The following is a 27,230-nucleotide window of genomic DNA, read 5'->3' on the forward strand; positions in this document are numbered from 1 at the left end:
TGCATCCCTTTTCTCAGCCTTCCACCCAATTCTCCTTGATCACCTTGGAACTTGCGCTAAGGGTCGAGCGGGAGAGAGATAAAAACGGCTCATTTCTTAAAAAAAAATGTGCTCACTTTAAAAAAATTAAGATTATTCCCTATCTTCTACAGTCTGAAATCAGTGTCGGTTTCAAATTTTTTTAATTAGCTGTTTAGTGGCAGCAATTTGGGGAGGGAGGATAGGATTACTTGAGGGATGTTTTGGAGGTGCGTCTTCTAAGAAGCTGCCTGTTTTTACTCCTGTTGTATCTGTGCAGGGTGGGAGTTGGAGGAGGGAGGTGATTGCAGTTAAAGGGTGGTCTTCCAAGCCTCCCTGGGCACCGCTACTGCCTCCCAACTCTCCTAACGCGTGACTGACTGCCCCTCACAACTGGAAGCCCCTGATGTCTTTGAGCTTAACTCCGGGAAGCGCTGAAGCGCGCACTGAATGAAGGCACACCAGCCCTGGCAGAACCGTAAGGCCAACCGGGTGGGAATGAGAAGAGTCGCGAGCTTGGTCGCCTCATCCAGGTCGCCTTCCGCTCGCCCCGGCAGCGCCGAGCGCGCGCCCTGCCGCGGGGGTCCCGTCTGGCGGCCTCTGGGCATGCTCAGTAGCGGCGGCGGCCGCGGGTCGCGCAGTAGGAAGCTCGCGGCTGAGGCGGCGGTGCCGGCGGCGCTGACGCGCGCGCGGCAGCTAAGGGGACTGGAGGACGGCGGGAGGGGGCGGGGGCACGGGAGGTGGGGCCGCCGTCGCCGTCAAGGCCCCAGGGAGCGCGGGGCGCCACCGCCGACGCCGCTCATCCGCTGGGGTCAGTCTCCTGGGCTGCGCCCGGGTCGGCGGCTGCGGCGGCTGAGCAACGGGAGCCGAGAGGCGCGCTCCGCCGAGAGTTGGGCAGGGCGAGCCCGCGCCTTCGCGGCGTCATGGGCCCCCTCCTTGGGCCACAGAGGGCACCAGCCGCAGGAACCCCCGGGCCTCCTCGCGGCCGAGCCTGAGCGACCCCCGGGTTCTCCGGCGTCCCCTCCCTCCGCCTTATTTTCTTCCCTGCTCTCGCTGCTGCTGCCGCTTCAGCTCTCCGTTATGGCAACGGAGCCGCCATCCCCTCTCCGGCTTGAGGCGCCCGGCCCCCCAGAAATGCGGACCCCACCGGCGGGCGAGACCTCCCGCGAGGGCACCCTGAAGCCGGCGGGCGGCAGGCTCCGCTTCCTCAACGGCTGCGTGCCCCTCTCGCATCAGGTGGCCGGGCACATGTACGGGAAGGACAAAGTGGGTAAGTGGGGGTGGCGCGGAGCTCGCCGCACCCCTTCCGCCTTCGCGAGCCCCGGGCCGGCCGAGGTAGCCTGGGGCTCGCTGGCCGTGCCGGACGCCCCTCCGGGTGTGTACGCCGCACCCCCGGTCTCTTCCGCTTTCCCCCAGAGCCTCGCGACCCGTGCAGCAGGGGCTCGAAAAGTGGGACGATTTCTGGGGTGTGGGGCGTCAGACGGGCAGCAGGAGGTGGCGGGGAGAGGAGTGTCTGGTCTCCCCAGGGAGGGTGGGTATTGATTGAAAACGGCTTTCGTTGTTAGTGAAAATAAGGAACTTCGTTTTTACTGGACGGGGAAGTAAATTCTCCCCTGAGCACAAGGTCTGTTTATTATAGGCGGGCAGCTAGTATTGCAAAAGAAAAGGAATGAAATGCATATGATGCTAATCTAGTGCTTCTCTTTTGGGTGCAGCTGCATAGCTGGAGGGGACGAAACAAGTGTTTTTTGTTTTTTGTTTTAGAATGTTTGTTTGCTTGGGTTTTGGTTTTGGTTTTGGAAGCTTGTCCTGGTTTATCCGGGATCTCTCTCCGCGCCCCCTTGAGAGGTTTTTCTGATATCTCCTGGATTTCTCCGGGAGGCGTGGTTTCAGGAATGCTGAAACTCGGATTCACGGTAGGAAATACACCCTGCTATTGTATTAGGGTGGTACACAGATAAGACAATCAGTTATTCTTGATCATCTTTATAAGATTGTGTCATGGCCTGTGTAGTACATTTTTTGAGTCACGGCGTTTAAAGCACAATCCAGGGCCTTTTTATTCTCTTGGTGATGTAAAAGTTCGGTTTAGAAACTGGAATTCACCTAGCTTACACTGGTTCTTAGGCCATGATTACTTGGAGAATCAGATGGAGGCGTATGTGAGTAATGCAGATCTTAGACCTGACAATTTGGTTTGTGCTGGTAAGATGATTCCGGTTTAGGCTGGTAAGATAATACTGACATTTTTAGGCGAGGTAACTGAAGCCAAGGCTGGTTAAGTGACAAGCCTAAAGTCACAAAGCTACTGTGTGTAGAATCTGGAAACCAAGGGTTCTGCTTCAGAGCACTTTTTTTCCCACCGTGTATTGTGCTTGTAGAAAACCACTCAAACAAGGATTTCTGAAAATGGATGAGATTGAATGTATGTTATTTCCCAAAGAACATTTCCCACTACTTTGATCTTTACCTACTCCTTTTCTCTTTTTCAAAATTAGGGGTTAATGATGTGTCAGTTGCGTGCCTTTTTCCCCATTAAATTGTTAGTTAACTTGTTCCTTGAAGTTAGCTCTCTCTATATATTGATACATAATTTGTCTTTTTCTGAACTATTTGAGAGTAGGTTGTATATATCATGCCCCTTTACACGAGTAATACCTCAGCGAGTATCTCCTAAGAATGTACTTTAGTGTGTATTTCTGTAACCACAGCACATTTATCAAATATGGAAAGTTTAACCATGATACAATGCTTTAATCTGTAGTCCATATTCTGCTTTTGTCAACTCTTCCAATAATGTCTTTTATCGTATTTGTTTTTTTCGGCATAGGAACTAGTCCAGGACCATTTGTTGCATTTAGTTGTCATGTCTCTTGGAATTCTTTAATTTGTAAGTTTCTCAGCCTTTCTTTTTTTTTAATGATATTATCAAATTTGAAGACTACAGGCTAGTTATTTTATAAAATATTGTTTAATTTGGATTTCTGATGGGTTCTTATGATGAGATTCAGGTGATACATTTCTGGCTGGAACATTATAAAAGTCTGTCCTTCTTAGGGTATCACGTCTAAAGTCCACAATGTCTATCTGCCCATTATTAGTGATATTAACTTGATCATCTGGTCCAAGTGTGGTCTGGCTTCTCTAGTACATAGTTAATATTTTCCACCTTGCAATAATAAGCTGTCTATGGAGAGATGCTTTAAGATCATGCAGATATTGGGGTCCTCATATTTTACCCCTAGATTAGACATCTATTGATGATTCTTGCCTGAAGCAGCCTTTACTCTGATAGTTGAAAAATTGTGATTTTTCCAATTCTACCACTCCCTCTATTTTAACAGTCAGCATTCTGTTGTAAGAAATAGCCCTCAGATAGGAAGAAAAAAAAAAAGCCTTCCACTCACAGATACAGAGAACAAACTAATGGTTACTAGAGGGAAGGGGCAGTGGGAGGAGCAAAATAGGTGAAGGGGATTAAGAGGTACAAACTATGAGGTATAAAATAAGTTACAAGGATGTAATGTACAACACAGGGAATATAGTCAATATTTTATTTATTGAAGTATAGTTGACTTTGTAAGAAAAGGAAAAAAAAAGAGATAGCCCTCCATTACTACTATGCATATGTGTTCTTTTTTTTATTTTTTTGCGGTACGCAGGCTTCTCACTGTTGTGGCCTCTCTCGTTGCGGAGCACAGGCTCCGGACGCGCAGGCTCAGCGGCCATGGCTCACGGGCCCAGCCGCTCTGCGGCATGTGGGATCTTCCCGGACCTGGGCACAAAACCGTGTCCCCTGCATCCGCAGGCGGACTCTCAACCACTGCTCCACCAGGGAAGCCCATGTGTTCTTTTTTATGATAACTTTGGAGTCGTGGATTCTTATTTTATAAAGTGTCATAACCCATTATAGAACTTGTTTATTTTGTTGTCCAAATTGTCCTAGATTTGGCCAATTGGGAGCACCTCCTTCTTTTCTGTCACAAGTTATTTTTGCCTTATCTCGTGCCTTCCCTTCCCAGCTCTGGAACCAGCCATTTTCTCTAAGGAGCCCTCGTTCATTTTTAGTGGGAAATGGTATTTAGAAACCAAGATCTGGGTGCAGGTTTCCTCATTGCCACTAGGGTGTCATTGCTTCCAAGTCTTTTCAATACAGGTAACTAAAAAGTATGTATAAATATTTTAGAAGTCATAAGTACATACTGATACTTCCAGTTTCATTCCAACTCCACAGAGTTTTTTTCCTTTTCCTGATTCTAAATTTGTTTCCTGTTTGCCTCAGTGAGAAACTGGCTCCCAGCAATATTAATTTTTTTTCTTAATCCTATAATCTTCAGGATTTCTATACCCATACTACTCTAGAAAACAAACCTAGAATAAAGAGTGCAAGATGAGATTCCCTTTTACTGAAGGTATGTGGTTGGAAACTCTTCAAAAGTTATTTGGATTAGAATTTTTTGTGTGTGTGTGGTTATTTTTACCCCCCTCTTCTCAATGGTAATATTATTCATTCGAAATACAGTTGGATTCATTTGTTTCTGTTTAAATTCAGTTCCCTTCCTTCAGTGATATATCAATAGTTTTGAATGGTTATAAAATTACTATGCTTCCAAAAGTCAGAACTTTACAAAAAGGTATATCAGAAGTGTCACTCTATTCCTTATCACTCCATCCCATTTCTCAGCATCCCTTGTAGTTAACCAATTTCATTGTTTTCTGATTTATTGTTTCTGAGTTTCTTGTTGCAGAAATAAGCAGATCTCTGTAAGTTTTCTCATTTTCCCTTCTTTCTGACACAAAAAATGATATGCTGTATATACTGTTTTGGACGTTGCTTTTTAAACTTAACAATATCTCCTAGAAATCAGTATTATCAGTTCATAGAGTGCTTCCTCATTGTCTTTTTACAGCTCATTTGTACTGTATTGTGCATATTCCCCAGTTATTTCAATTTCTTGAATTTCCTTTTGGACTTTTGTTTCACTGATTTGTTTATCCTAGCAATAATACCTCATTGTCTTAATTTAAGCTGCTGTATAATAAGTCTTGATGTATGGTAGAATAAACATCCCACTTTCTTTTTCAAGATTATCTTGATTTCTGGCCCTTTGCATTTCTGTATAGATTTTAAATCAACTAGTCATTTTCCCCAAGAAACCTGATAAGATTTTGTGTCTGCTTTGAATCTATAGATTGCTTTGATGAGATTTGATTTCTTTATAATCCTGAGTCTTCCAGTATTTGAATATGGTCTATCTCTCCATTTATTTAGTCCTTCTTTAATTCTCTTAGACATAGTTTTCAGTGTAAAGGTCTTACACTAGATTTTCCCTAGGTATTTGATGCTACTGTAAATCATCCTTCCTTTTTAAAGAATGTGTGTGTGTGGGAACATTTCAAACTTAGAAAAGTTGCAAGTATAGTACAATGAACTGAATGAATGAATGAATATATTACCATTCATCTAGATTTACCTATTATTAATGTTTTGCCACATTTGCTTTATTACTCTCTGCATATGGTAATGATTTTGCAGAACCATTTTAAAAAAAATTGCAGGCATCATGACCCCTTTCCTCTAAATAATTGTGTATCTTCTAAAAATAAGAATATTTTCTTACCTAACCATGGTAAAATGATCAATTCCAGAATATTTCCATTTGGCTTTTGCCATTATTCCTATAGCATTCTTTATAGCAGTTTTCCCCTAATATTCTTTATAACAGTTTTTCCCCTTCTAAGGCTATATACATTACATTTAGTTGTTATGAGCCTTTAGTTGCCTGTCATATGGAGCAGTTTTTAAATTTTTCTTTATGTTTCATAACTATGAAATATTTGAAGAGTATAGGCATATGGCTTTTTAGAATATTCTTTAAGTTTGTCTAATTATTTCCTCATGCTTAGAATCAGATGAATGTATTTTTGGTAAGAATACTTATGAATTATGTTGTTTTCTTGAAGCATCATATCATAAAGCACAGGATGTCAGTTGCATTGCTGGTGATATATTGGGATGGCCAAAAAGTTCCTTTGGTCTTTAAGGAAAAATAAAAGACACATTATTCATTTTCACCAAGAACTTTATTGAGCATTGTATTCACCATATTCTTCTAATAACCTTCCGCCATTTTTCAGGCTTCATAATTCCACCTTCCCAAGACTTTTTATCTTTTTGAGCAAAGAACTGTTCCAGGTGCCTTTTACAGCCTTCCAGGGAATTGAAATTTTTCCTATTAAGAGAATTTTGTAAAGAACGAAATAAATGGAAATCCAAAGATGCAATGTCTGGTGAATACGGCGGATGAATCAGAACTTCCCAGCCAAGCTGTAACAGTTTTTGCCTGGTCATCAAAGAAACATGCGGTTTTGCATTACCCTGATGGAAGATTATGTGTTTTCTGTTGACTAATTCCAGATGCTTTTCATCGAGTGCTGCTTTCAGTTGGTCTAATTGGGAGCAGTACTTCTTGTGATTAATCGTTTGGTTTTCCGTAAGGAGCTCATAATAGAGGACTCCCTTCCAATCCCACCATATACACAACATCACCTTCTTTGGATAAAGACCAGCCTTTGGTGTGGTTGGTGGTGCTTCATTTTGCTTGCCCCACAGTCTCTTCAGTTACACATTATTGTACAGTATCCATGTTTCATCACCCGTAACAATTTGTTTTAAAAGCAGAACGTTTTCGTTATGTTTAAGTAGAGAATCGCATGTGGAAAGAAGGTTTTTTTTCTGCTTAATTTATGTGGAATCCAAACATCAAAGCGATTAACATAACCAAGCTGGCGCAAATGATTTTCAACCCTTGATTTGTATATTTTGAGTATGTCGGCTATCTACCACGTGGTATAACGTCGATTGTTCTCAATTAATGTCTCGATTTGATTAATCACCATCAATTTCAACTGGTCTACCCGACCGTGGAGCATCGCCCAGCGAGAAATCGCCATCATGAAACTTTGTAAACCACTTTTGGCACGTTTGATCAGTAACAGAACCTTCTCCATACACTGCACAAATCTATTTTTGCATTTCAGTTGCGTTTTTACCTTTCTTGGAATAATAAAGCATAATATGCCAAAAATGTTGCTTTTTTTCTTCCATCTTCAATATTAAAATGGCTACACAAAAATTCACCAATTTTGATAAGTTTTTTTTTAATCCATGCTGATATGACAGCTGTCACAATATAATCTAACAAAATTGTTTCGAATGAAGTTAAAGACAACTGAGCGCTACTAGAGTCAGCTTACGGAAAAAACCAAACGAATCTTTTGGCCAACCCAATAACTGATCACCTGATTAAATGATATTGCCAGATTTTTCCACCGTGAAGTTTTATTTTTCCTATTGTAAGTAAATAATTTGAGAGGAATATTTTGAGACTGTTAAAATATCACGTTTCTCGTCAAAGTTTTCATCAAATGTTGTAAGCACCCATTGATGATATTTGACCAACTCACTAATTACTGTTAGTTGGAAAATGGTAATGTTCTAACTCTCTTATTCCTGCTACATGTTGTCATTCTTCTTTTTTTTTTTTGGCCGCACAGCATGGCAGGCATGCTTAGTTCCAGGACAGGGATCAAACCTGTGCCCCCTGCAGTGGAAGCGCAGAGTCTTAACCACTGGGCTGCCAGGGAAGCCGCTATTTTGATTTTTGGTTTTTTTGGCATTCTTCTATAAGGAATATAGATTTCCCTCCTCTGTCTCTATCTCTCTCTCTTTCTTTAATTAGTAGGATGGAGTAATGGATTTTTCAAACTTCAGTGAATGGGTCTTAATCCATTATTGTTGCTACTTATTTTGATGCTCAGTTGTCCCAGATTTCGGCAGTGGGAGCTTCTTCAAGCTGGCTCCTGTGCCTTTTTTTTTTTTTTTAATATTTATTTATTTTGGCTGTCTTATCCACTGAATCACCAGGAAAGTCCCTCCTGTGCCTTTTTAACATTTCCATATTTTCTTTTAAAGCATTTTCTCACGTTGTGGCGTAAAAAGATGTCCCATGTTCATCTTGTACTTTCCCTGTCCCAGTCCTAGAATGAACCACTATTTTCTTCAAGAACCTAGTTCCTTTGGGGGTAAATGGTATTTAAAAACCAGGATCTGGGCAACAGGTGTATTCTTTGCTCCTTTAGTGTGGTTGCTGTTTGTCCTTTCAGCAAACTAGATTAAGAAATAAATAATTTCATGTTCTTAAAAATTAGAGTTCAGGGCTTCCCTGGTGGCACAGTGGTTGAGAGTCCGCCTGCTGATGCAGGGGACACGGGTTCGTGACCCGGTCCGGGAAGATCCCACATGCCGCGGAGCGGCTGGGCCTGTGAACCATGGCCGCTGAGCCTGCGCGTCCGGAGCCTGTGCTCCACAACGGGAGAGGCCACAACAGTGAGAGGCCTGCGTACTGCAAAAAAAAAAAAAAAAAAAGAGTTCATATTCATACCTGTAATTAAAATTTAATATCTCAGTGTTCTTTACCTCCCCCTGTTCTGTATTCATATCTCCCTTTTTTCTCACAGAGAACTCTGTCTCCCCAGACATCAGTATATTTACTCATTTTGGAATATTTATTTATTTATTATTATTTTTTAAAGGTTATTATTATTTATCTTTATTTTTGGCTGTGGCGGGTGGGCTTCTTTCTAGTTGTGGCGTGTGGGTTTTCTCTCTCTGGTTGTGGCACGCGGGCTCCAGAGCACGGGGGCTCTGTAGTTGTGGCTCGAGGGCTTAGTTGCCCCACGGCATGTGGGATCTTAGTTCCCCGAACAGGGATCGAACCCGCATCCCCTGCATTGGAAGGCAGATTCTTTACCACTGGACCACCGAAGTCCCCTGAAGTGTACTATTTTTTGTTTTGTTTTGTTTTGTTTTGCTCCACATAGAGTATAAGTCCTTCCCTCTGTTTAGGGTGAGGGGCTGATAAATCATATTCCCCCTTGAATTTAATTGAGCGGGTGTGGACTGCAGTCTTAGATTCAGTTCACCTGGTATTGGTTCAGCCTTCCAAGATGCTTCCTTTCTTATCATGACTGTCTTTTGGCTGTGAGGTATTTGGCTGCAGTATAAGGTACTATTGGTTTACTTTTAGATCCTGGAATTCATTCACTGGGAGAATGCCTGGTATTACTATCTTCTACTCCATGTCTGCTTTCTCTGAAAACTTGGAGTGGGTGTTTTGCAGAGTGAGTAGTGTGGGAGAATTGCTGGACCAAGCAATCTATTTTTGTGTTAGGACTATTGTCTCTAATCCATCCTGCTACCCCCCACTGTTGTCTACAGTCTGGCTGATTTCTGCTTGCCTGCTAAAATATTTGTCTAATGGCAGGTTTACCTGTCTCTAGATGAGGTGTCTGCCCCAAGATAGGGAAGCTTCATGATTCTCTTCTCACTTATGAATGCTCCATTCCGCCCCCCGACAACCACAGTTCAGTTCATCAAGGAGTTTTTACGTCTACCATTCTTCATTAGCCTATTGAAAATGTCTGTTTCCATGGGAGTGAAGACCTTTCTTGTTCTACATCCCAGCCTTTGGGAATAGAATTTCTCTTTAGTAACTTTTAGCTCTATTAGACTGCTCCTTGAAGTCCCAAAAACCTCTACCAACCAATCTTATCCATATGAATTAATGTTTACCTTCCTTCTAGTCTTTAACTAGGACTTAAAACAAATAAACTTGATTACTGTTTCTCTTAAGTTGGTACTTTCTGCCTCTGTTGATTAAACTCTGCATTTTTGTCATGATTAAAAATTCCTGGCATTGCCAAAAGAAATAGAAACTTAAGTGGCGTATTTTACCAAAATTGTAAATAGATTTATTTGAGCTATGTTGTGTTCTAACTAGTGTGATTTTATGAAATCTCAATATATGAAAATTTAAGATTTTAACATATAAACTTGGGAATGAATCTTCATGGCATAGTGACAGGGGCAGTGCTAGTATATATATATATGTGATGACTTTAGAAAAAGTTTTTCCCTTTGAGTGGACATATTATAAAAAGGTACCTCTTCGTGCTCCAGGCTTGGCCCCTGATTTCAGCCCCCACTTTTCCCATTGCCTAGGTGCCCTCATGCTATCTGTATAGCTGTACACAGTGCATCTGAATCAGGAAAAAATTTTAGTTGCTTTCTTATAACAGATGAGAGAAACAAAAAAATTACAAAGTAGGAAATTCATATAGAACCATTGTTAACATTTTTTTGTTTGCTTAATAAAAGTGGGATCAATTTATGCTACTGCTTTTAACTTGCTTCTTATTTAACTATAAATTAACATCTCCTGGAAAGTCTATCACTGAAGAATTTCTGTAAAAATTTACATGTGTTCATTTATTAGAAAGTCTGAGGGGGCTACAAGGGAAACAGTGGTTGGAGACAATAAAACCAAGCTGTTTAGAATTTGTGTTCTGGTGCTTTGCATATAACAAGCACTGAAATGTTAAAATTTCTGAAATAAGTGTAAGGAATCCCTTAAATTTATGAAAGTGGTTTATCTGTAACTTTAGGAACAAATCTACGATGCAAGATACGCTATTATTTAAACCATTTTAAAATATGTGACTTTTGTTCTGTAGGTATACTGCAACATCCAGATGGCACAGTTTTGAAACAGTTGCAGCCACCTCCAAGGGGTCCAAGAGAGCTGGAATTCTATAATATGGTAAGTGAGGTAAGATTTGTTTCGTTGTATTCAAAGTGTTTTTCATAGCCTTCTGGTGATGACTCAGTAAAAAATACATTTGACAACATGTCTTAGTATACTGTGTATGTGACTGAAACAAAAGCTTCAAGAAATACAGTGCTTATCTTTACCGATGCATTCTTGTATTTTCTATTCTACTTCATTTTTTAAAGATTTGATCTACTAAATTGATTTCAATTGATGGGTTGTGACCTACATTTTGAAAAACGCTTAGCTGAGAGACTGTATTTCTCAGAAGTGCTGAGTTTAAATAGGTGTTTTTTTACTACAGGATTTCTTAGAGCCTTGAATGTGCTAAAGTGTGCTGTGCAACTCCAAAGGAGGGTAAGGGTGAAGGGGGGCACTTAACATCTAATTAACCATATTACTAGGAGTACTTTTTAAAAAACTTATTTATTTACCATCTTTATTGGAGTATAATTGCTTTACAGTGGTGTGCTACGAGTATTTTTCAGAACATTCACAGTATTTTGCAACTGCCACTTCTGTCTAGTTACAGAACATTTTTATCACATGAAAGAAAACCCTGTACCCATTAAGCCATGATGCCCTATTCCTCCCTCCCCATAATCCCTGCCAACCACCAATCTGCTTTCTATGGACTTAACTATTCAGGGTATTTCGTATAATTAGAGTTTCACAATATGTGACTTGTGTCTAGCCTCTTTTGTTGAGCATGTTTTTAAGGTTTGTGGTATGCATTAGTACTCTGTTCCTTTTTATGGCTGAGTAATACTCCATTATACTTAGATACCACATTTTGTTTATCCATTCACCCATTGAAGAACATTTGGATTGTTTCCATCCTTTGGCTTTTGTAGATAGTGCTTTTATGAACATTTATGTATAAGTATTTGTTTGAGTACCTGTTTCCAGTTATTTTAGATATATACCCAGGAGTGGAATTGCTGGGTCATATAGTAATTCTACACTTAACTACTTGAGGAACTGTCGGAAGTGTTTCCCAAAGTGGCTGCACTATTTTACATTTTTACCACTAATGTATGAGGGTTCCAGTTACTCCATATCCTCACCAACACATGTTAGTTATTATTATTATTTTTTTAATGGGCATTCAAGTGAGTGTGAAGTGTTAATCTTACTGTGGTTTGTTTTGATTTTCATTTCCCTAATGGCTAATGATGTTGAACATCTTTTCATGTACTTATTGACCATGTGTGTATCTTCTCTGTAGTAACGTCTAGTTAGATCTTTTGCTCATTTTTTCATTGGGTTGTCTTTACCTTTTTTCCATGTTTTAGATACAAATCCTGTATCAGATATGTGATTTGTAAATATTTTCTCCTGTTCTTTGGGTTGTCTTTTCACTTTCTCGTTAGTGTCCTTCGAAGCGTAGACTTTGTGTCATATTTAAGGTCATGAAGGTTTACGCTTATATTTTCTTCTAAGAATTTTATAACTATAGCTCTTAAATTTAGTGCAAGTAAAAAAACGATGCAAACCAAAACAAAAAACAAGTACTGCTATAATGCTTTACCACCATTAGCTCATTTAACAACAACCTGTGAGTTAGGTACTATTTTTATCCTCATTTTTTTTTTTTTTTTTTTTTATCCTCATTTTTTACTAAGGCATAATTAGTTTAAATAATTTGACCAAGATCATTCAAACAGTTAATGATGGCCCCTGGATTTGAACATAGGCAGCCTTATCTCTAGAATATGCTTTTAACTGCTAACACTGCTTCTTTTTTGGGGAAAGTATTTTATATTTACTCTGCAAAAGTCTTGCACATAATTTGTTGGATTTATTCTAGGTACCTTATTTTTTGTTTCTATTGTAAATAGTATTTTTTTGAATTAAGTTTTCCAATGATTGCTAATACACAAGAATGAAATAGATATTTGTATAGTGTTCTTATATATAGTAATCTTGCTGAAATCTTTTTGTTTTTTGCCTGCACCGCGAGGCATGTGGGATCTTAGTTCCCCGACCAGGGATCAAACCCGCATGCATCCCTTGCAGTCAGGGACTTTAGTTCAGTGCTTAATTGAAGCAATGGTGGGGGCATCTTCCTCTCATTTAGTAGAAGTGCTTCTAACATTTCCCCTTTAAAGTATGACTTTCAATCTAAGTTTTTGAGAGGTACTTCTCCCCAGGTTAAGGAAATTGCTTTCTTTGTGAGTCAAGATTCTGTCAAGGAACAAATGGTGCACTCTGTCAGTTTAATAAAAGAACTGTAGTCAGAGTTTAAGGCCACCTGCAAGAGATAATGCCATACCATCCCTGGGCCTAATCGGCAAGGAGAGGGAGTGGTTGCTGGAACTCTGGGAGGGTAACTTTATGAGAAGACTTGAACTGATAAGGAGGGAACTAGAGAAGTAAATAAGCTGACCTCAAGTCTTCTCCTACCCTCCAGTCTCTTGTACCAGGAAGAGACAATGGCAAGAGGGCAAGGAACCCCCCCTTGATGCAGTCGATTCATATGAGCTTCTTGGGGAAGGAGAAGAAGATACGTAACATCCTTCCTATTTTTATTTCAAGAAACAATTCAAAATACGAATGGGTATTGAATATTTTTCAGCTGCCTTTCTGTATCTGTTGAAAAGGTCATATGAGTTTCCTCTTTTAATCTGTTAATGTGGTAAATGCCATAATAGATTTCTAACATTACACTACCTTTCATTTTTGAAATAAAACCTACTTGGACATGTCTTTTTAAATTTGTTTTTTAATAATATGCATTACTGGATTTTGTTTGCTAGTGTTTTATTTAAGATTTTTTCCAGCTATACTCATAAGTGAGATTGGACTATTATTTCTTCACATATTGTCCTTGTCTGGTTTTGATATCAGGTTTCTTTTAGCGTCATAAAATGAGTTGAGAAGCATTTCTTTCTCTATTTTGTGGAAGAATTTGTATCAGATAAGGATTTTGTTCCTTAAAGCCTTGATAAAACTTAACCTATGAATTCATCCGAGTGGCCTGTTGTCTTTTTCTTCCTTTCCTCCTTTCCATCCATCTTTTTTTCTCTCATTCTTTGCTTGGAAGGGATGTGTGTGTGTATATATTTAAACATCTTTATTGGAGTATAATTGCTTTACAATATTGTGTTAGTTTCTGCTGTATAACAAAGTGAATCAGCTATATGTATACATATATCCCCATATCCCCTCCCTCTTGCATCTCCCTCCCACCCTCCCTATCCCACCCCTCTAGGTGGTCACAAAGCACTGAGCTGATCTCCCTGTGCCATGCTGCTGCTTCGATCTACTTTACATTTGGTAGTGCATATATGTCAGTGCTACTCTCTCACTTAGTCCCAGCCTACCCTTCCCCAAGGGATGTATTTTTAAACTAATGATTCAGTTTCTTAAATGTCTTGATTTTTTCTTTGTTAATGTGATAGTAAAATACAGATTATAGTTTGTTTTATATAATTACCCACCCAGCAGAGTTCTTCATAGTATTTTTTAAAATGCTATGCTAGTTTAGTTATGACTCCCTTTTAATTCCTGATATTGTTTATTTGCTGTTTTTCTCTTTTTCTCTATCAGCTTGACCAAAACGTTCTTTATTTACTCTCCTTGTTTCAGTATAGTAGCTCTATCCTTATCTATGACAAGTCCTTAAGTTCAGATATCCTTTGGTTCAAGCCTTCAGAGTGGACCTCTATGAGCCCATCACTGCTCAGCTTAGCACTTTGGGTTTCCTCTTTATTTTAGATCCCTATGAAATTCCTTTTTAACCTTGGGAGCTCAGTTATGCGTTTAAGAAAATATTTGTTATATTTTATCCTACATTTCTAGGTAGAAAGCTTTTTAGGTTATCTTGCTTGGCATATTGCAGTAAATACCAGTCTTACTACTTTAAAAAAATATTTAAAGTAAGAAGAGAAAGTTTACCTTTCTACTCTTCCAGTTTTTATCTTTTCACTTATAAATATATCATAGACTTCTTTAGGTAAGTACATAGAGATATACTTGGTTCCTCCATCTTGTTGTTAGGTCATCATGAACACTCTGTGCCCTCACTCTCATTGTGCCAGGAACAGAGGGATGATAAGGTACACTCTGCTCTTAATTACCTTGGCCCATAAGTGACTAATATCACTTATGCTCATATTTCAATAGGGGAACCTGGGAAATACAATGTATCATGTGGATATTTGGTGAGTTTCTGCCATACTTGAGTTTATTCTGTAGAATTATGTTGTATGTAACTACTTGACATAAATGTGGTGTGACACATAGAATTCTGATACTGAGATTTCATGAGCATTTTACATGAGTAAACTTAAGCGGTTTTGGATAATTAGGTAGACCTTATTTGACAAGAGTTAATGGGATAAGATGTCTTACAACTTGTTTTTAAAACAAAAATATTTTCTCTCCTTTTCTAGGAAAAAAGTTAAGAATCTAGTTCCAGGATATCTGGATATTTCTAGTCTTTTCTAGAATTATTACTGGTTATAAATCAAAGAATTAAATGAGCAATAGTAGTTAGACTTGGGTTTCCCTGGTGGCGCAGTGGTTGAGAGTCTGCCTGCCGATGCAGGGGACACGGGTTCGTGCCCTGGTCCGGGAAGATCCCACATGCCACGGAGTGGTTGGGCCCGTGAGCCATGGCCGCTGAGCCTACGCATCCGGAGCCTTTGCTCCGCAGCGGGAGAGGCCACAACAGTGAGAGGCCCGCGTACCGCAAAAAAACACAAAAAACCCCACAAAATAATAGTTAGACTTGCATTGAGTTAAACGATATTTTTTTTTGAGATAAAATCACAATTTCCTTACAGATATAAAACAAATACATGGTAAAGATTTTGTTAAACTCATCATTTAATGAGGGAACTAGGCAGATTTAAAACTGGTTCAAAAGAGAAGTCAAAGAAGCACAAATTTATATGGCTTAAAGGGAAGGTGGAATGAGTGTACATAAGAACACTGTAAACTCTTCCCTTTCAGGGGGTTTGGAGGGAAGTCATTTGACCCTCCCCTAGGCCAGAATTTATTTTCATGTCTGTGGGCAAGAATTCTTTTGCATTTGCTAAGAATTATCTATAACTTACTTTGTTGTAAAATAGTTCAAGGACAGTGAAAGGCTAGAATTACATAACCAAGAAGAATGTGCTCTAAACAGTACATGGTTTTTCATTGAAGACACATAGTAATCTTTTTTTTTTCCCCAGATTTACTTCCAGTTAAAACTCATACCAGATAAATTATGATTCAACAGTAGTGTGTTATTTGAGAAATGTGTGGGGCAATTATAAATAAAGCATTATAAGAAACTAACATGCAAATATTATATTTCTGTTTGTTTCAGGTTTATGCTGCTGATTGTACTGATGGTGTTCTTTTAGAGCTACGAAAATATTTGCCAAAATATTACGGTATCTGGTCACCTCCCACTGCACCAAATGGTAATCTTTTCTTTAAAATCCATCTTTCAGTCTTAATTCATGAGAGTTGCTTTTTAAAAGGCTTAAATAAGATTAAGCCTAATATATAAAAACAATATATCCATTTTTCTTACTACTTTTTCTCTTCTTCATGAAAGAAAACTTATTAATATTTTTGCTGCTCATAACCAGTTTCTTAGATAGCATATACAAATTAATGACCGATCTCTTATAATTGAATGAAAATATATATACTAGTATTTAATACTGTATTAATTTACAGATGTTCTTTTTTCCGAACTTTTAATTTTTTTTAATAATTTATTTATTTATTTATTTTATTTATTTTTGGCTGCATTGGGTCTTTGTTGCTGTACGCGGGCTTTCTCTAGTTGCGGCGAGCGGGGGCTACTCTTCGTTGCAGTGCACGGGTTTCTCATTGCGGTGGCCTCTCTTGTTGCGGAGCACTGGCTCTAGGCGCACGGGCTTCATTAGTTGTGGCACGCAGGCTCAGTAGTTGTGGCTCGCGAGCTCTAGAGCGCAGGGTCAGTAGTTGTGGTGCACGGGCTTAGTTGCTCCGTGGCATGTGGGATCTTCCCCGACCAGGGCTTGAACCCGTGTCCCCTGCATTGGCAGGCGGATTCTTAATGGCTGTGCCACCAGGGAAGCCCCTTCTGAACATATTGAGCAATTTCTTTTCCCATTTTGAAAAAAAGAAAATCAAGAAAAATATTTTCTTTGTGTACCTTCCTCCCTATCTTCTGTATCACTCCTTCATCCCCCACCTGCATGCTTTAAATAGCAGTCTTTTAAAAAATACTGGTAAGTTTCATAGTTAGAGGACAAAATGATCTATGTAAGGGCATAGCATTTCTTTCTTAATATTAGTTAATACTTGAAGCAGTATTTGCCACATCAGGGCCTTTGACAGCAGACAGAATTCAGTTAAACTGGTAGCATGACTGCTAACGATTGAAGAAGATTCATGAATGAGGGAAGAGTTTCAAACTTGACTGAGTTTAAGAATAACCCATAGGCTTGTTAAAATGCAAATTAATAGGCTCAATTCCCAGACATTTTGATTATGCAGATCTGTGCTGGTGTTTAGTGATATGCTTGTTAAATAAAAGCTTCAAGTTTTCTTGATGTAGATAGTGCTTGAACCACATTTTGAGAACAGGAAGAGAAGGGGGCTCCTTCTCTCCTTCTCTAAACAGTTTCAGCTTGTTCTTTTCCTCGGTTCTTTGTCTCCCTTCTACTCATTCACTACTTTTGCGAAGTTTCATTAATAGGGAATCATGGTATCTCCCTGTGAGTATCCTCAGATAATAGTAAATCAGTGGTTCCCCAGGGTATTTAGGATTCTTCTGTGTGTCAGTTGTATGGGGGGGGGTGAGCTTTGCTTTGCTCTCCTTCCCTCTTCTCCTGTCCCCTCCTCTCCCTGCCCCTCTCCCCTTCTTTCCCTTTACTTTCCTTTTCTTTTTTCTTTTCTCCCTCCCTGCCTCTTTCTTTCCCCTTCCCTTCCTTTCCCTTATCTAATCTAGCCTCGGGATAGTTAAATGCTCAGTTTAAAAAATTATTTAGAAGGGGTAGAGGGAATTCCCTGGCGGTCCAGTGGTTAGGATTCCCCGCTTCCACTGCAGGAGGCATGGGTTCAATCTCTGGTTGGGGAGCTAAGATACCACATGCTGTGCAGTGCAGCCAAACCAAAAAATAAAAAAAATAAAAAATAAGGGGTAGAATAACTGAGCAAACAGCATCATTATTTTGAAAAGTAGAGTATACTGAAAGAATTTGGGTAAGAGAAGAAATATTTTAATTGAAAGTAACATTTTATAGTTTAGGATTACTGGCACATGATTTAAAAATCAAAGACTTACTAACAATCAACAGCCTTTTTGGTCTTCAATACCAAATAATCTTGAGGGACATCTCTGCTAATGTATTGTAGAGCAGTAACTTTGAAGTCAGAAGACTTGGCTTCTACATTGGTTATTTCCAAATTTTGTGAACTTTACTAACTCATTAACCTTTTGAGCTCCACACTTCTTCTATAAATGGAAAATAATATCACATAGAGTTGTGAAGATCACGTTATGTGAGAATGCTTTGTAAACTCTAATACTCTTATTTTAATATAAATGGAGATATTGGTGCTACTGAGATGAAAAGATGAGATGAGGAAAATGAGAAAAGAGAGGAGAAAATGTCAATAGAAGTATACATATTTAGAGTGGTCCTGTAATACCACCAATTGTCTCAGGGAATTTCCTATTCCTTTCCAATTAAAAAAAAATTTTAATTAATTAATTAATTTATTTTTTGCGGTACGCGGGCCTCTCACTGCTGTGGCCTCTCCCGTTGTGGAGCACAGGCTCCAGACGCGCAGGCTCAGCGGCCATAGCTCACGGGTGCAGCCGCTCTGTGGCATGTGGGATTCTCCCGGACCGGGGCACGAACCTGTATCCTCTGCATTGGCAGGCGGACTCTCAACCACTGTGCCACCAGGGAAGCCCATTTTAATTTATTTTTAAAAATAAAAACAAACAATTTTTTTTGGCTGCGCCCCGTGGCTTGGGGGAGTTCCCCGACCAGAGATTGAACTGGGCCATAGCAGTGAAAGCGCCGAGTTCTAACCACTGGACCACCAGGGAACTCCCTTTCCAATTTTTTTTTTTTTTTTTAAATTTAGTTACTTTTAGCTGCATTGGGTCTTCGTTGCTGTGAGCAGTCTTTCTCTAGTTGCGGCGAGCGGGAGCTACTCTTTGTGGCGCGCGGGCTTCTCATTGTGGTGGCTTCTCTTGTTGCAGAGCACGGGCTCTAGGCGTGCAGGCTTCAGTAATTGTGGCTTGAGGGCTCTAGAGCGCAGGCTCAGTAGTGGTGGCGTACAGGCTTAGTTGCTCCGCGGCCTGTGGGATCTTCCCAGCTCAGGGCTCGAACCCATGTAGGGTTCCCTACATGGGCAGGCGAATTCTTAACCACTGCACCACCAGGGAAGTCCCATTTCCAGTTTTTTAGCTATGGAAGGAGTTAGATAAAACTGTTGCACCATACAGATTGTTCAGCTTTGATTCTGCTAGAGAGTTCATGGAATCATCTTTCTGTTTTTATCATTTTGATTGTAAATGAAATAAATATAAGATAGGAAACTCTGACATCTTTAGCCCACGGGATCATGAAAACAAATATTTTCTTAAATTTTAGTAGAAAACTAGTTTGTATTACTGAACTTTACATAGTATTAAATTAATGACATAATTTATTTCTTGACTTTTTTTTCCCTCTTTTTATTTGAGCATCTTTTCTTATGTGCTCAAGGTAGAGTTTTATACAGCTTTGTATAATTCTTATAATCCAAAGTTGTAAGATGTAGAAAGTACTGCCAGTTTGCTCAGCAAATTATTGTTACTTAAGAGAAGCATAAGGATGTGCTGACCAATAGGGTTTTTTTCTTTTAAATTTTTTATGGCAGTTTTATTGAGATATAATTTATGTACCATAAAACTCACCCATTTAAAGTATACAGTTCAGTAGTTTTTTGTTATAGAGTTATATAGTCATCTCCATTAGCAAACCTTAGAACATGACCAGTGGGTTTTGTTTTTGTTTTTTAAGGTAAAACATTTGTTAGTAATTACATTTGAAGATTTGGAGCTATTTATACATATTCAATCTCATTTTACTTGTGTGTAAGTACATAGATGCCTAGTACATGTACTATCAAAAGCCTTTTATTGATAGTTATTTGGAGGAATGGAAAAGTGTATCTTCAAGTAGGTTTGAGCAAATTGAGAGTTCTGTAATGTAATCTCCAGTCTCATTGATTGGTAGGTTTCTGGATCTAGCTACTAGTCAAGTTTCAGGAAGCATGGACTGAAATTAGCTGTTCCCTTTATCCCACATTTGGAGGCTCAAGGTCTCTTCTATTTATAATTCCTTTTACTTTCAGCTTCCGTTACTCTTAGAAATAGCTGAAGATTGATGTGAAAAACAGAAATTTGGCTTCATAGATGGGCAGGGATTCACCACCAGGCCTTTTCTCCTTTTTGGGGGGTTCAGAAATGAAGATGGTAGCCAGTACCTAGATATGGTGGGGAAGAATGTGATGAAACTTGGAACCCATATTCTAATGATTTATACAATCAATAATATTCATTAAGGGGATCTGAATAAGTCTTCCTTGAACTCTCTAAATGTGTTCACCCTTGTCTTTCCTTTAAAAGAACTGGTTATCTCATCTTGACTGTTTAGTTTTTTGTAGGTCTTTCAATTTTTCCACAGTATTTCAGAGATTTTTATTTTTTTCTCCTTTGATGCTGGGGAATTTTCTGCCTTTTTTTTTCTTAGAGTGTCGGACTATATTCCATCAGTAGAATTTTTTTTTATGCTTAATGTATTAGAAAACAATGTAAGTATTTAATTTATATTAATATTTAAGATAATTATATTTAATCGCATATATTTAAATAGAAAATATATTTTAAAATAGAAAAGCTTTTTCATTCATAGTAACCTTGTGTAATCTTATACATACTATCATCAACGGCATGAAATATATAAATATTTTGAGCATGTTAACTATGCCATTGGTATAGCCACTGAGAAGTCTTACTTAATAGTCTGCTTATAACAGCATGAAGTGGTGTATTTTAGAATACCTGGTAGTTATTTTCATGATTTTTACCTCAAAAAATTAAGGAACTATGGAAATTCTATATATATTTTCCATAAATTAATATGTAAATAACAGATATATCCCTTATGGCCACAGCCCGTTAAACTAAACTATACTTCTAGTCAGTGTGACCTCTTGTAATGAGATCCATGTATTTGTGAAAAATAGATGTCCTATTATTTATTATACAAATACCAAGACTAAGCTTAATAGAATATCTTTTAGCTCCGAGGTTCACAAATGCCAGTCCTTAGACCTCTGACAGACTGGCTTCATCAGAATCTGTTGTCCTAAATAGAGCTTTTAAGAATTTAAAAAAGTAAATGTAGTTATTTTGCTATCTTTATGATTTATACACACATGCATGTATATGTGTATATATGAAAAAATCAGCTCTCTTCATTTTTTAGTATTCAAAAATCTGTCTCTACTTACAAGTTACATCATATCAAATAGTCATAATTATTTTCCAAACATCATATTAATATAGTTTAATTTATTTATTTGACCTTGGTTACAATGAACCTAAACTATTCCAGATAGAACATTATCTTATTCTTAGTCCATCAGATTTTGGTGACGGAGTTTTAGAACATATTTTCTGCATACCTAAAGATTGAAAAATATTGTTCCACTATATCCAGAGGGGCTTAGCTGAAAGTGTCCTTTGTTATCCAGTCTGTAGCATTGCCTTATAAATGAGCCTCCCCTGTTGTAAAATGCCTTTGGTCATTTAAGCTATTAAGTCTTGAGATTGACCTACTTTGAGTTGAACTGTCTTCTACTGAAATAATTTGCTAATAGCATTTTTTCAGAGGGAATTAGTATTCAGATTAATTTCTAGTGATAATAACCTGTAAAAAAAAATATCAGCTTAGATCTCAGTGCTCAGGTCATGCCTCATTTTCCTATTTACCTATTTTATTCAAAAGCAGTTGTGGCAAGCTGTTAGATATATAACATCATATTCTGTTTTTAAAACTGCATCTCTAAAGTAGATTTTGATTTTTTTTTTAATAACTTGGAAAGAGAAACGAGAATCTCAAAATCTTTTCACTTAAAAAAAATCAAGGCCAGAGAACTAAAAGAATACGCTAAACCAACTCTCAGTAGGCCTTAATTTAATGATTATTAACTTAACGCTAATAATCAATAATTTAGCAGTTATTTGGTAATTCCAATCATATAAAACATATCAAGAACCTGAAAGTAAGATAGTGACAAACATTTGCCTAGTCAAAATAAATGTCAAATAAAATCGATGATACTTAAGCCTGTTTACCGAAGGAATGTCTCAACTTATTACAGGATCAGGAGGCCAAACCCAGAGTTCCCCTGGGCAGTAAGAATGAGAAGGGCAAACATTGATTCTTTCAGCAAACATTTATTGTATTCCCACTATAAAGAAAGTTTGCATTTGTATTTTTCTCCTTCGCAAGAGAAGGAAAAAATAGGGATTTTATATGCAGTTTGCAAAGTCTCTACTCTAGCTTCTGACGTTTCTTATTACAACAAACAGGTTATTTTTTGTTTTTAATCACTACCAAATTGGCAAGTAGAAAATAATAACCCTACACTGAACTATAGATGCTGTGATAGCTAGGTTTACACACTATCTTTATACTCCCATACATAGTCTCACCTCAGTAAGGCTTTTAGGGTTTCTTGAGTTATGGAAATTAATGATGATAAATTTGTGAATGCTAATGATTTACTATATTAGGATCTAATTAGTCTTTTCTGACACTTGAAATATAAGCCTAGTTACTGAAATTTTTATATAACTTTAGGGAGAGGATGGATTTGTTTCCTTCTCTTTTGCTCAAGGTAGCTGAAATTGGGAAGAGAGAACCTGAAGGGGCCTGTCCTGCGCTACATCCTTTCTCTTCTTCTCATCCCCTCCTGTGGTTATCTTTTAAAGCACAGAAATGGGTGGGTTCCAGTTTCTTGATCAGGATATTCCTTCTTGTCTCATTACCTTCACTGTCGGCAGGTTCATGTGTGTGTCCAGACCTTTTACTTTCTCTTACCCTGTTGAAGATGTCCATTTGTTAGAAACTTTCTTAAAATGTGACATGCTCCTTCTTGTTTCTGCCAGTGCTGGTCTCTTAGGCTGCAGTTCCTTTTTTGTCACTTGACTTCACCTAGTTCTACAAGGTTATAATCCTCCCACTTGCCATTTTCCTTTCACCAAGAGATAAAATTTTTAAAAATAAATTTATTTACTTAAATTTTATTTACTTTAAAGAAGTAAAACCTTGTTACTTTGATAAAAAGAAAATATAATCTCTTCTGTCTTTGAGGAAAAGTTTTTACGAGAAGTGCTTCGTATTACATTCGTAACTGAAAATTACGATCTCATTCAGAACTTTATTTGGGAAGACTCATTCACCCAGGAAGTGGGGGAAGAATTTCTTTCCTTACTTCTGTCCCTCAGTGCACCTGGACTCTTATTCAAGCTAAAACTATAAGGTCAGCTACCGTGTGTGATAACTGGGATGTTTATTTTTTTACTCGAATCTCCATTTATAATAGTTTTCTGAGGGAAGATGTATACAGGATGCCAAAGTTATTTACAAATGAACTTTTGAGGATTTCTTGTGTTCTAAAAAGCAGGATATTTGTTTTTCCTTTGGGACTAGTAAGACTAGAACGTATATTTGGCAGTGACCATCATTTGGATTGATTTACCTTTCTTAACCTATACCTGTTGTGTCCTCTGTGGAAAGGATTTATTCCTATTACTAATTTTAAATGAAGACTTAAAATTATTAAAATACTGATATCTGCTGAGGCATATGTGATATAAACTATATTCAAAAGGAGAATGTATTCTGGGACAGCTTTAAAATAATCTCATTGCCTTTTTAATGTCCTTGGAAGCCTTATATCTAATTCATACCTTTTGTTTATGGTTGAATATTATTTATTCCATCTCCTGCAAGAGTTTCTCTGTGACATTTATACCTGTTATAAATTTGTTGGTCAGTCTTTTTTTTTTTCTCTCTCTCTTCAGGTGGAGTAATAATAATTGTTGACTCTGGACTTGTTTTAACTTTTTTCTCAGTTTTAAGATTTCCTCGTTTTTGTTTTTCCTTGAGTAGTAATATATTTTCCTATTACTAATTAGAGTTTTTCTTTAATAACAGATTTATACCTAAAACTGGAAGATGTGACCCATAAATTTAATAAGCCCTGTATAATGGATGTAAAGATAGGGCGGAAAAGCTATGATCCTTTTGCTTCATCTGAGAAGATTCAGCAACAGGTCAGCAAGTACCCATTAATGGAAGAGATTGGGTTCTTGGTGCTTGGCATGAGGGTAAGAGTGATTTTTAGTGTAATACACACGTTTCTTGTTACATGTTCTTCCCTTGAAAATTATAGATGTCACATATATTTTGGTATTAGGTTATCCATAACTCCCCAGTGTGGGCAGAGATTTTTACCTCTTCTGTTCACTGGTATGTGGGCAGTGTCAGGAATTATTCTGATATACAGAACATGATTAATAAGTAAATGAATAGCTTAACCTCAAGGCTCTGACTCTGATAATTTTGTATTAAAGAAGTCTTAAGTTTAGGTGCAAAATAAGTAACATGATAAGTGAATGTGATATTATTTATGATTTTCCACGAGAAAAGTGCTAAGTTTATATATTCAGTAATTTTTCTGTATATTTAAAACAGAAAAGTGAAATTAAACATTAGCTTATTGTTTCAGACTGTGATTTAAAGCTGTTATTTTCTTTGCTCATGTTTCTCTGGATTGGCAATTTGAGTTGGGCTCAGGTGGTCAGTTCTTCTGATCTCATCCAGGTTCCCTCTTGTGGCTGCACTCATCTGATGGCTCAGCTGGGGCTTGGTGGTCTAAATAACCTCACTCTTATGTCTACAAGTTGATACTAACTGTTGGCTGAGCCTTTTCCCATGAGGTTCCTCATCTTCCAGAAGGCTAAGTGGAGCTTCTTCGTGTGCTACATTCCAGGAAGGCAAGAGTGAGAGCTACAAGAGCTGTTAAAATCTAGGTTAGGAAGTCACTTTCTGTCATTTCTATGGAGTTTTATAGGTCAAAGTACATCATAGGTCCAGTCTATATTGATAGGGAGAAGAAGACCCCACTTCTGATGGTGGGAATAGGGAAGTCAAAATACAAATGGCAGTGTGCACAAGGATGTTGAGGCCATCTTCACAAACAATATGCCACAGTTAAGAATGTGGAATAAAATCCTGTAAATAAATGGTATGCCTAGATGTCTGGAGGTAAAATTTGTATATATGATAAATTATTGCTTCTATAAAAACATAATGGGTCATTTTGAAATTTATCATGTAAGATGATATACAGTCTTCCTTTTGAGTTTTAAACAGGAGAGTTAATAGGAAGCATTATAAATGAATTGTTACTGTGATAGTTAAAACAGCACAGTTGAATTTGGTAGTCTGTAAATAAAACCAAAGAAATTATTGACACAGTTATTTCATTTTAGAAAACTCTAATTAAATGTGGGTATATAGTAAAGGGGAAAAGGGTAGTGGAATAATGGTAAAACAAACATGGAATAAACATCTCAAAGGAATCTGACTGGGTAGTTATTTAAACCTTTACTGTTTTCAAATCTCTCACCCTCCTGCTTTCCTTCTCTTTTAGCAGATAACTTTTCCTTCTGCTTCAGAAAAAATAAGCCATCACACAGGATTTCCTTTAATTTCCTGCTAACAGATGTACATACCTAACCTGCAAGTGCTTTCATTTCCTCCTTATTCCTTCCTGTTACGTTGAAGAATTTTCCATCTTCCTAAGGACAGCCCTTCCCTATGTCCTCTGGATCTCATTGTCTCCCACCTCTTCAGGAGCCTAATACTGTTGATTCTCTCTTGTCCTTTTTATATCTTCAACTTCTGTCTTCCTTTATTCTTTTTTCCTTTTGTTTTAAATATGTTCAAATCACTCTCAAAAAAAAAAAAAATCAAAACCCATCTTTATCCTGTTCTGCTCTCCAGCAATGGATTTAAATTGTTTCGCCTTTGCACCCAAACTAGTTACATTTGTTTCTCTTGCCTTACTTCCCACTCAGTATTCTTCAACCCATTCCAGTCTGGCTTCGGCTTCATCATGCCACTAGATTGGCGTCTCATGAAGTTCCCTAATGACGTCTCTATGTCACTAAATCCAAATGGCATTTTTCATTACTCACCTTACTTCACTTTGAAAAGCAGCCTTCAACACTGACTAGGTCCTCCTTGAAACATTCCTTTTTGTGTCCATAACACTACACCCTCCCTTGTTTTTTTCCTAAGACCACTTTGCAGTCTTCTTTGCCAGCTCATTTCTTTCTGTTTGTTCTTTAAATATTGAGGGATTCCGCTTAGTTCCATTTTACTGCCTCCCTCTCTTTTTTATTTCTTCCTAGGTAGTGTCCTTTGTTCTCATTGGTTCAGTTTCACTTACACTGATAACTCCCAAACATATATTTTCAGTTTCTGGTTTTTCTTTGATCTCCTAATCTATATAGCTAACAGCCTATTAGACATTTTACTTGGATAACTTAAAGACATCTAGGACTAATATGTAAAAAACTGACATAGATCTGTCTTGCAAAATAACAGCCATAACAGTAGCAGCAAACCTGTTATTCTCTGTCTCAGTAAATGGCATCACCATACGTCCAGTTTTACGAGTGAGAAACCTCACAGTACCATCACCTCTCAGAGCCATCCATCGATCCTGTTGATCTTAATTCCCAAGCACCTGAGTCCCATTGTCAGAATTATTCCTCTCTAGACTAGTATCTTTACTGAACTCTCAATTTCAGTTTTGCTCTTTTCCAGTCTGTTCTCCAAACATTGCAAAATATATATCTATTTGTGACATTCCCCAGCTTAAAAACTCTTCAGTGGATTTCCATTGACTTTAAGATATGATTTTGCTCTACTGTGTTGTGTCATTTCCCCAGACAAATGAGGTTCCTCTGTTTATATTTTTTAATAACATTTTTATTGAGATATAATTTATATACCATTCAATTCACTCATTTAAGGTATACAGTTGATTGGTTTTAGTATATTCATAGAGTTGGGCAGCCATCATCATATTCAATTGTAGAACGTTTTCATCACCCCAAAAGAAATGCCGTACCTATTAGAAGTCACTCCTCATTTCCTTCCAACTTCCAACCCCCTAGCCATAGACAATTCTAATCTACTTTCTGACTCTATAGCTTTGCCTCTTCTGGACGGTTCATATAAATGGAATCATGTAATACAATAGGTGGTCTTTTGTGACTGGCTTCTTTCAATAACGTTTTCAGAGTTTGTCTGTGTTAGCATAAATCAGTATTTTATTCCTTTTTATGGTTGTATGGATATACCACATTTTGTTTATCCATTTGTTCGTTGGTCAACTTTGGGTTGTTTCTACTTTTGGGCTATTATTAATAATGCTATCATGAACATTCATATACAAGTCGTT

General features: G+C 38.0%; 1 protein-coding gene across 2 annotated transcripts in view; it reads left to right on the forward strand.

Annotated features, from left to right (window-relative positions):
* The first annotated feature begins 778 nt into the window (after window positions 1–778).
* IPMK (inositol polyphosphate multikinase) overlaps window positions 779–27,230 on the forward strand; it is a 39,213-nt gene continuing 12,761 nt past the window's right edge. Inside the window, exons 1-4 of one of the 2 annotated variants that reach the window (XM_029245474.1) lie at window positions 779–1,288; window positions 10,594–10,679; window positions 16,009–16,105; window positions 23,909–24,081. In XM_029245474.1, coding sequence (XP_029101307.1) covers window positions 1,099–1,288; window positions 10,594–10,679; window positions 16,009–16,105; window positions 23,909–24,081 — 546 coding nt within the window. In that variant the 5' untranslated portion in view covers window positions 779–1,098. Of the gene's footprint in view, window positions 1,289–10,593; window positions 10,689–16,008; window positions 16,106–23,908; window positions 24,082–27,230 lie in introns of both variants that reach the window. The other variant, XM_029245473.1, reaches the window with a different exon arrangement.

The sequence above is a fragment of the Monodon monoceros genome, unplaced genomic scaffold (assembly GCF_005190385.1).
Source record: "Monodon monoceros isolate NGI ecotype Baffin Bay Population unplaced genomic scaffold, NGI_Narwhal_1 Super_Scaffold_4, whole genome shotgun sequence".
Taxonomy (NCBI): domain Eukaryota; kingdom Metazoa; phylum Chordata; class Mammalia; order Artiodactyla; family Monodontidae; genus Monodon; species Monodon monoceros.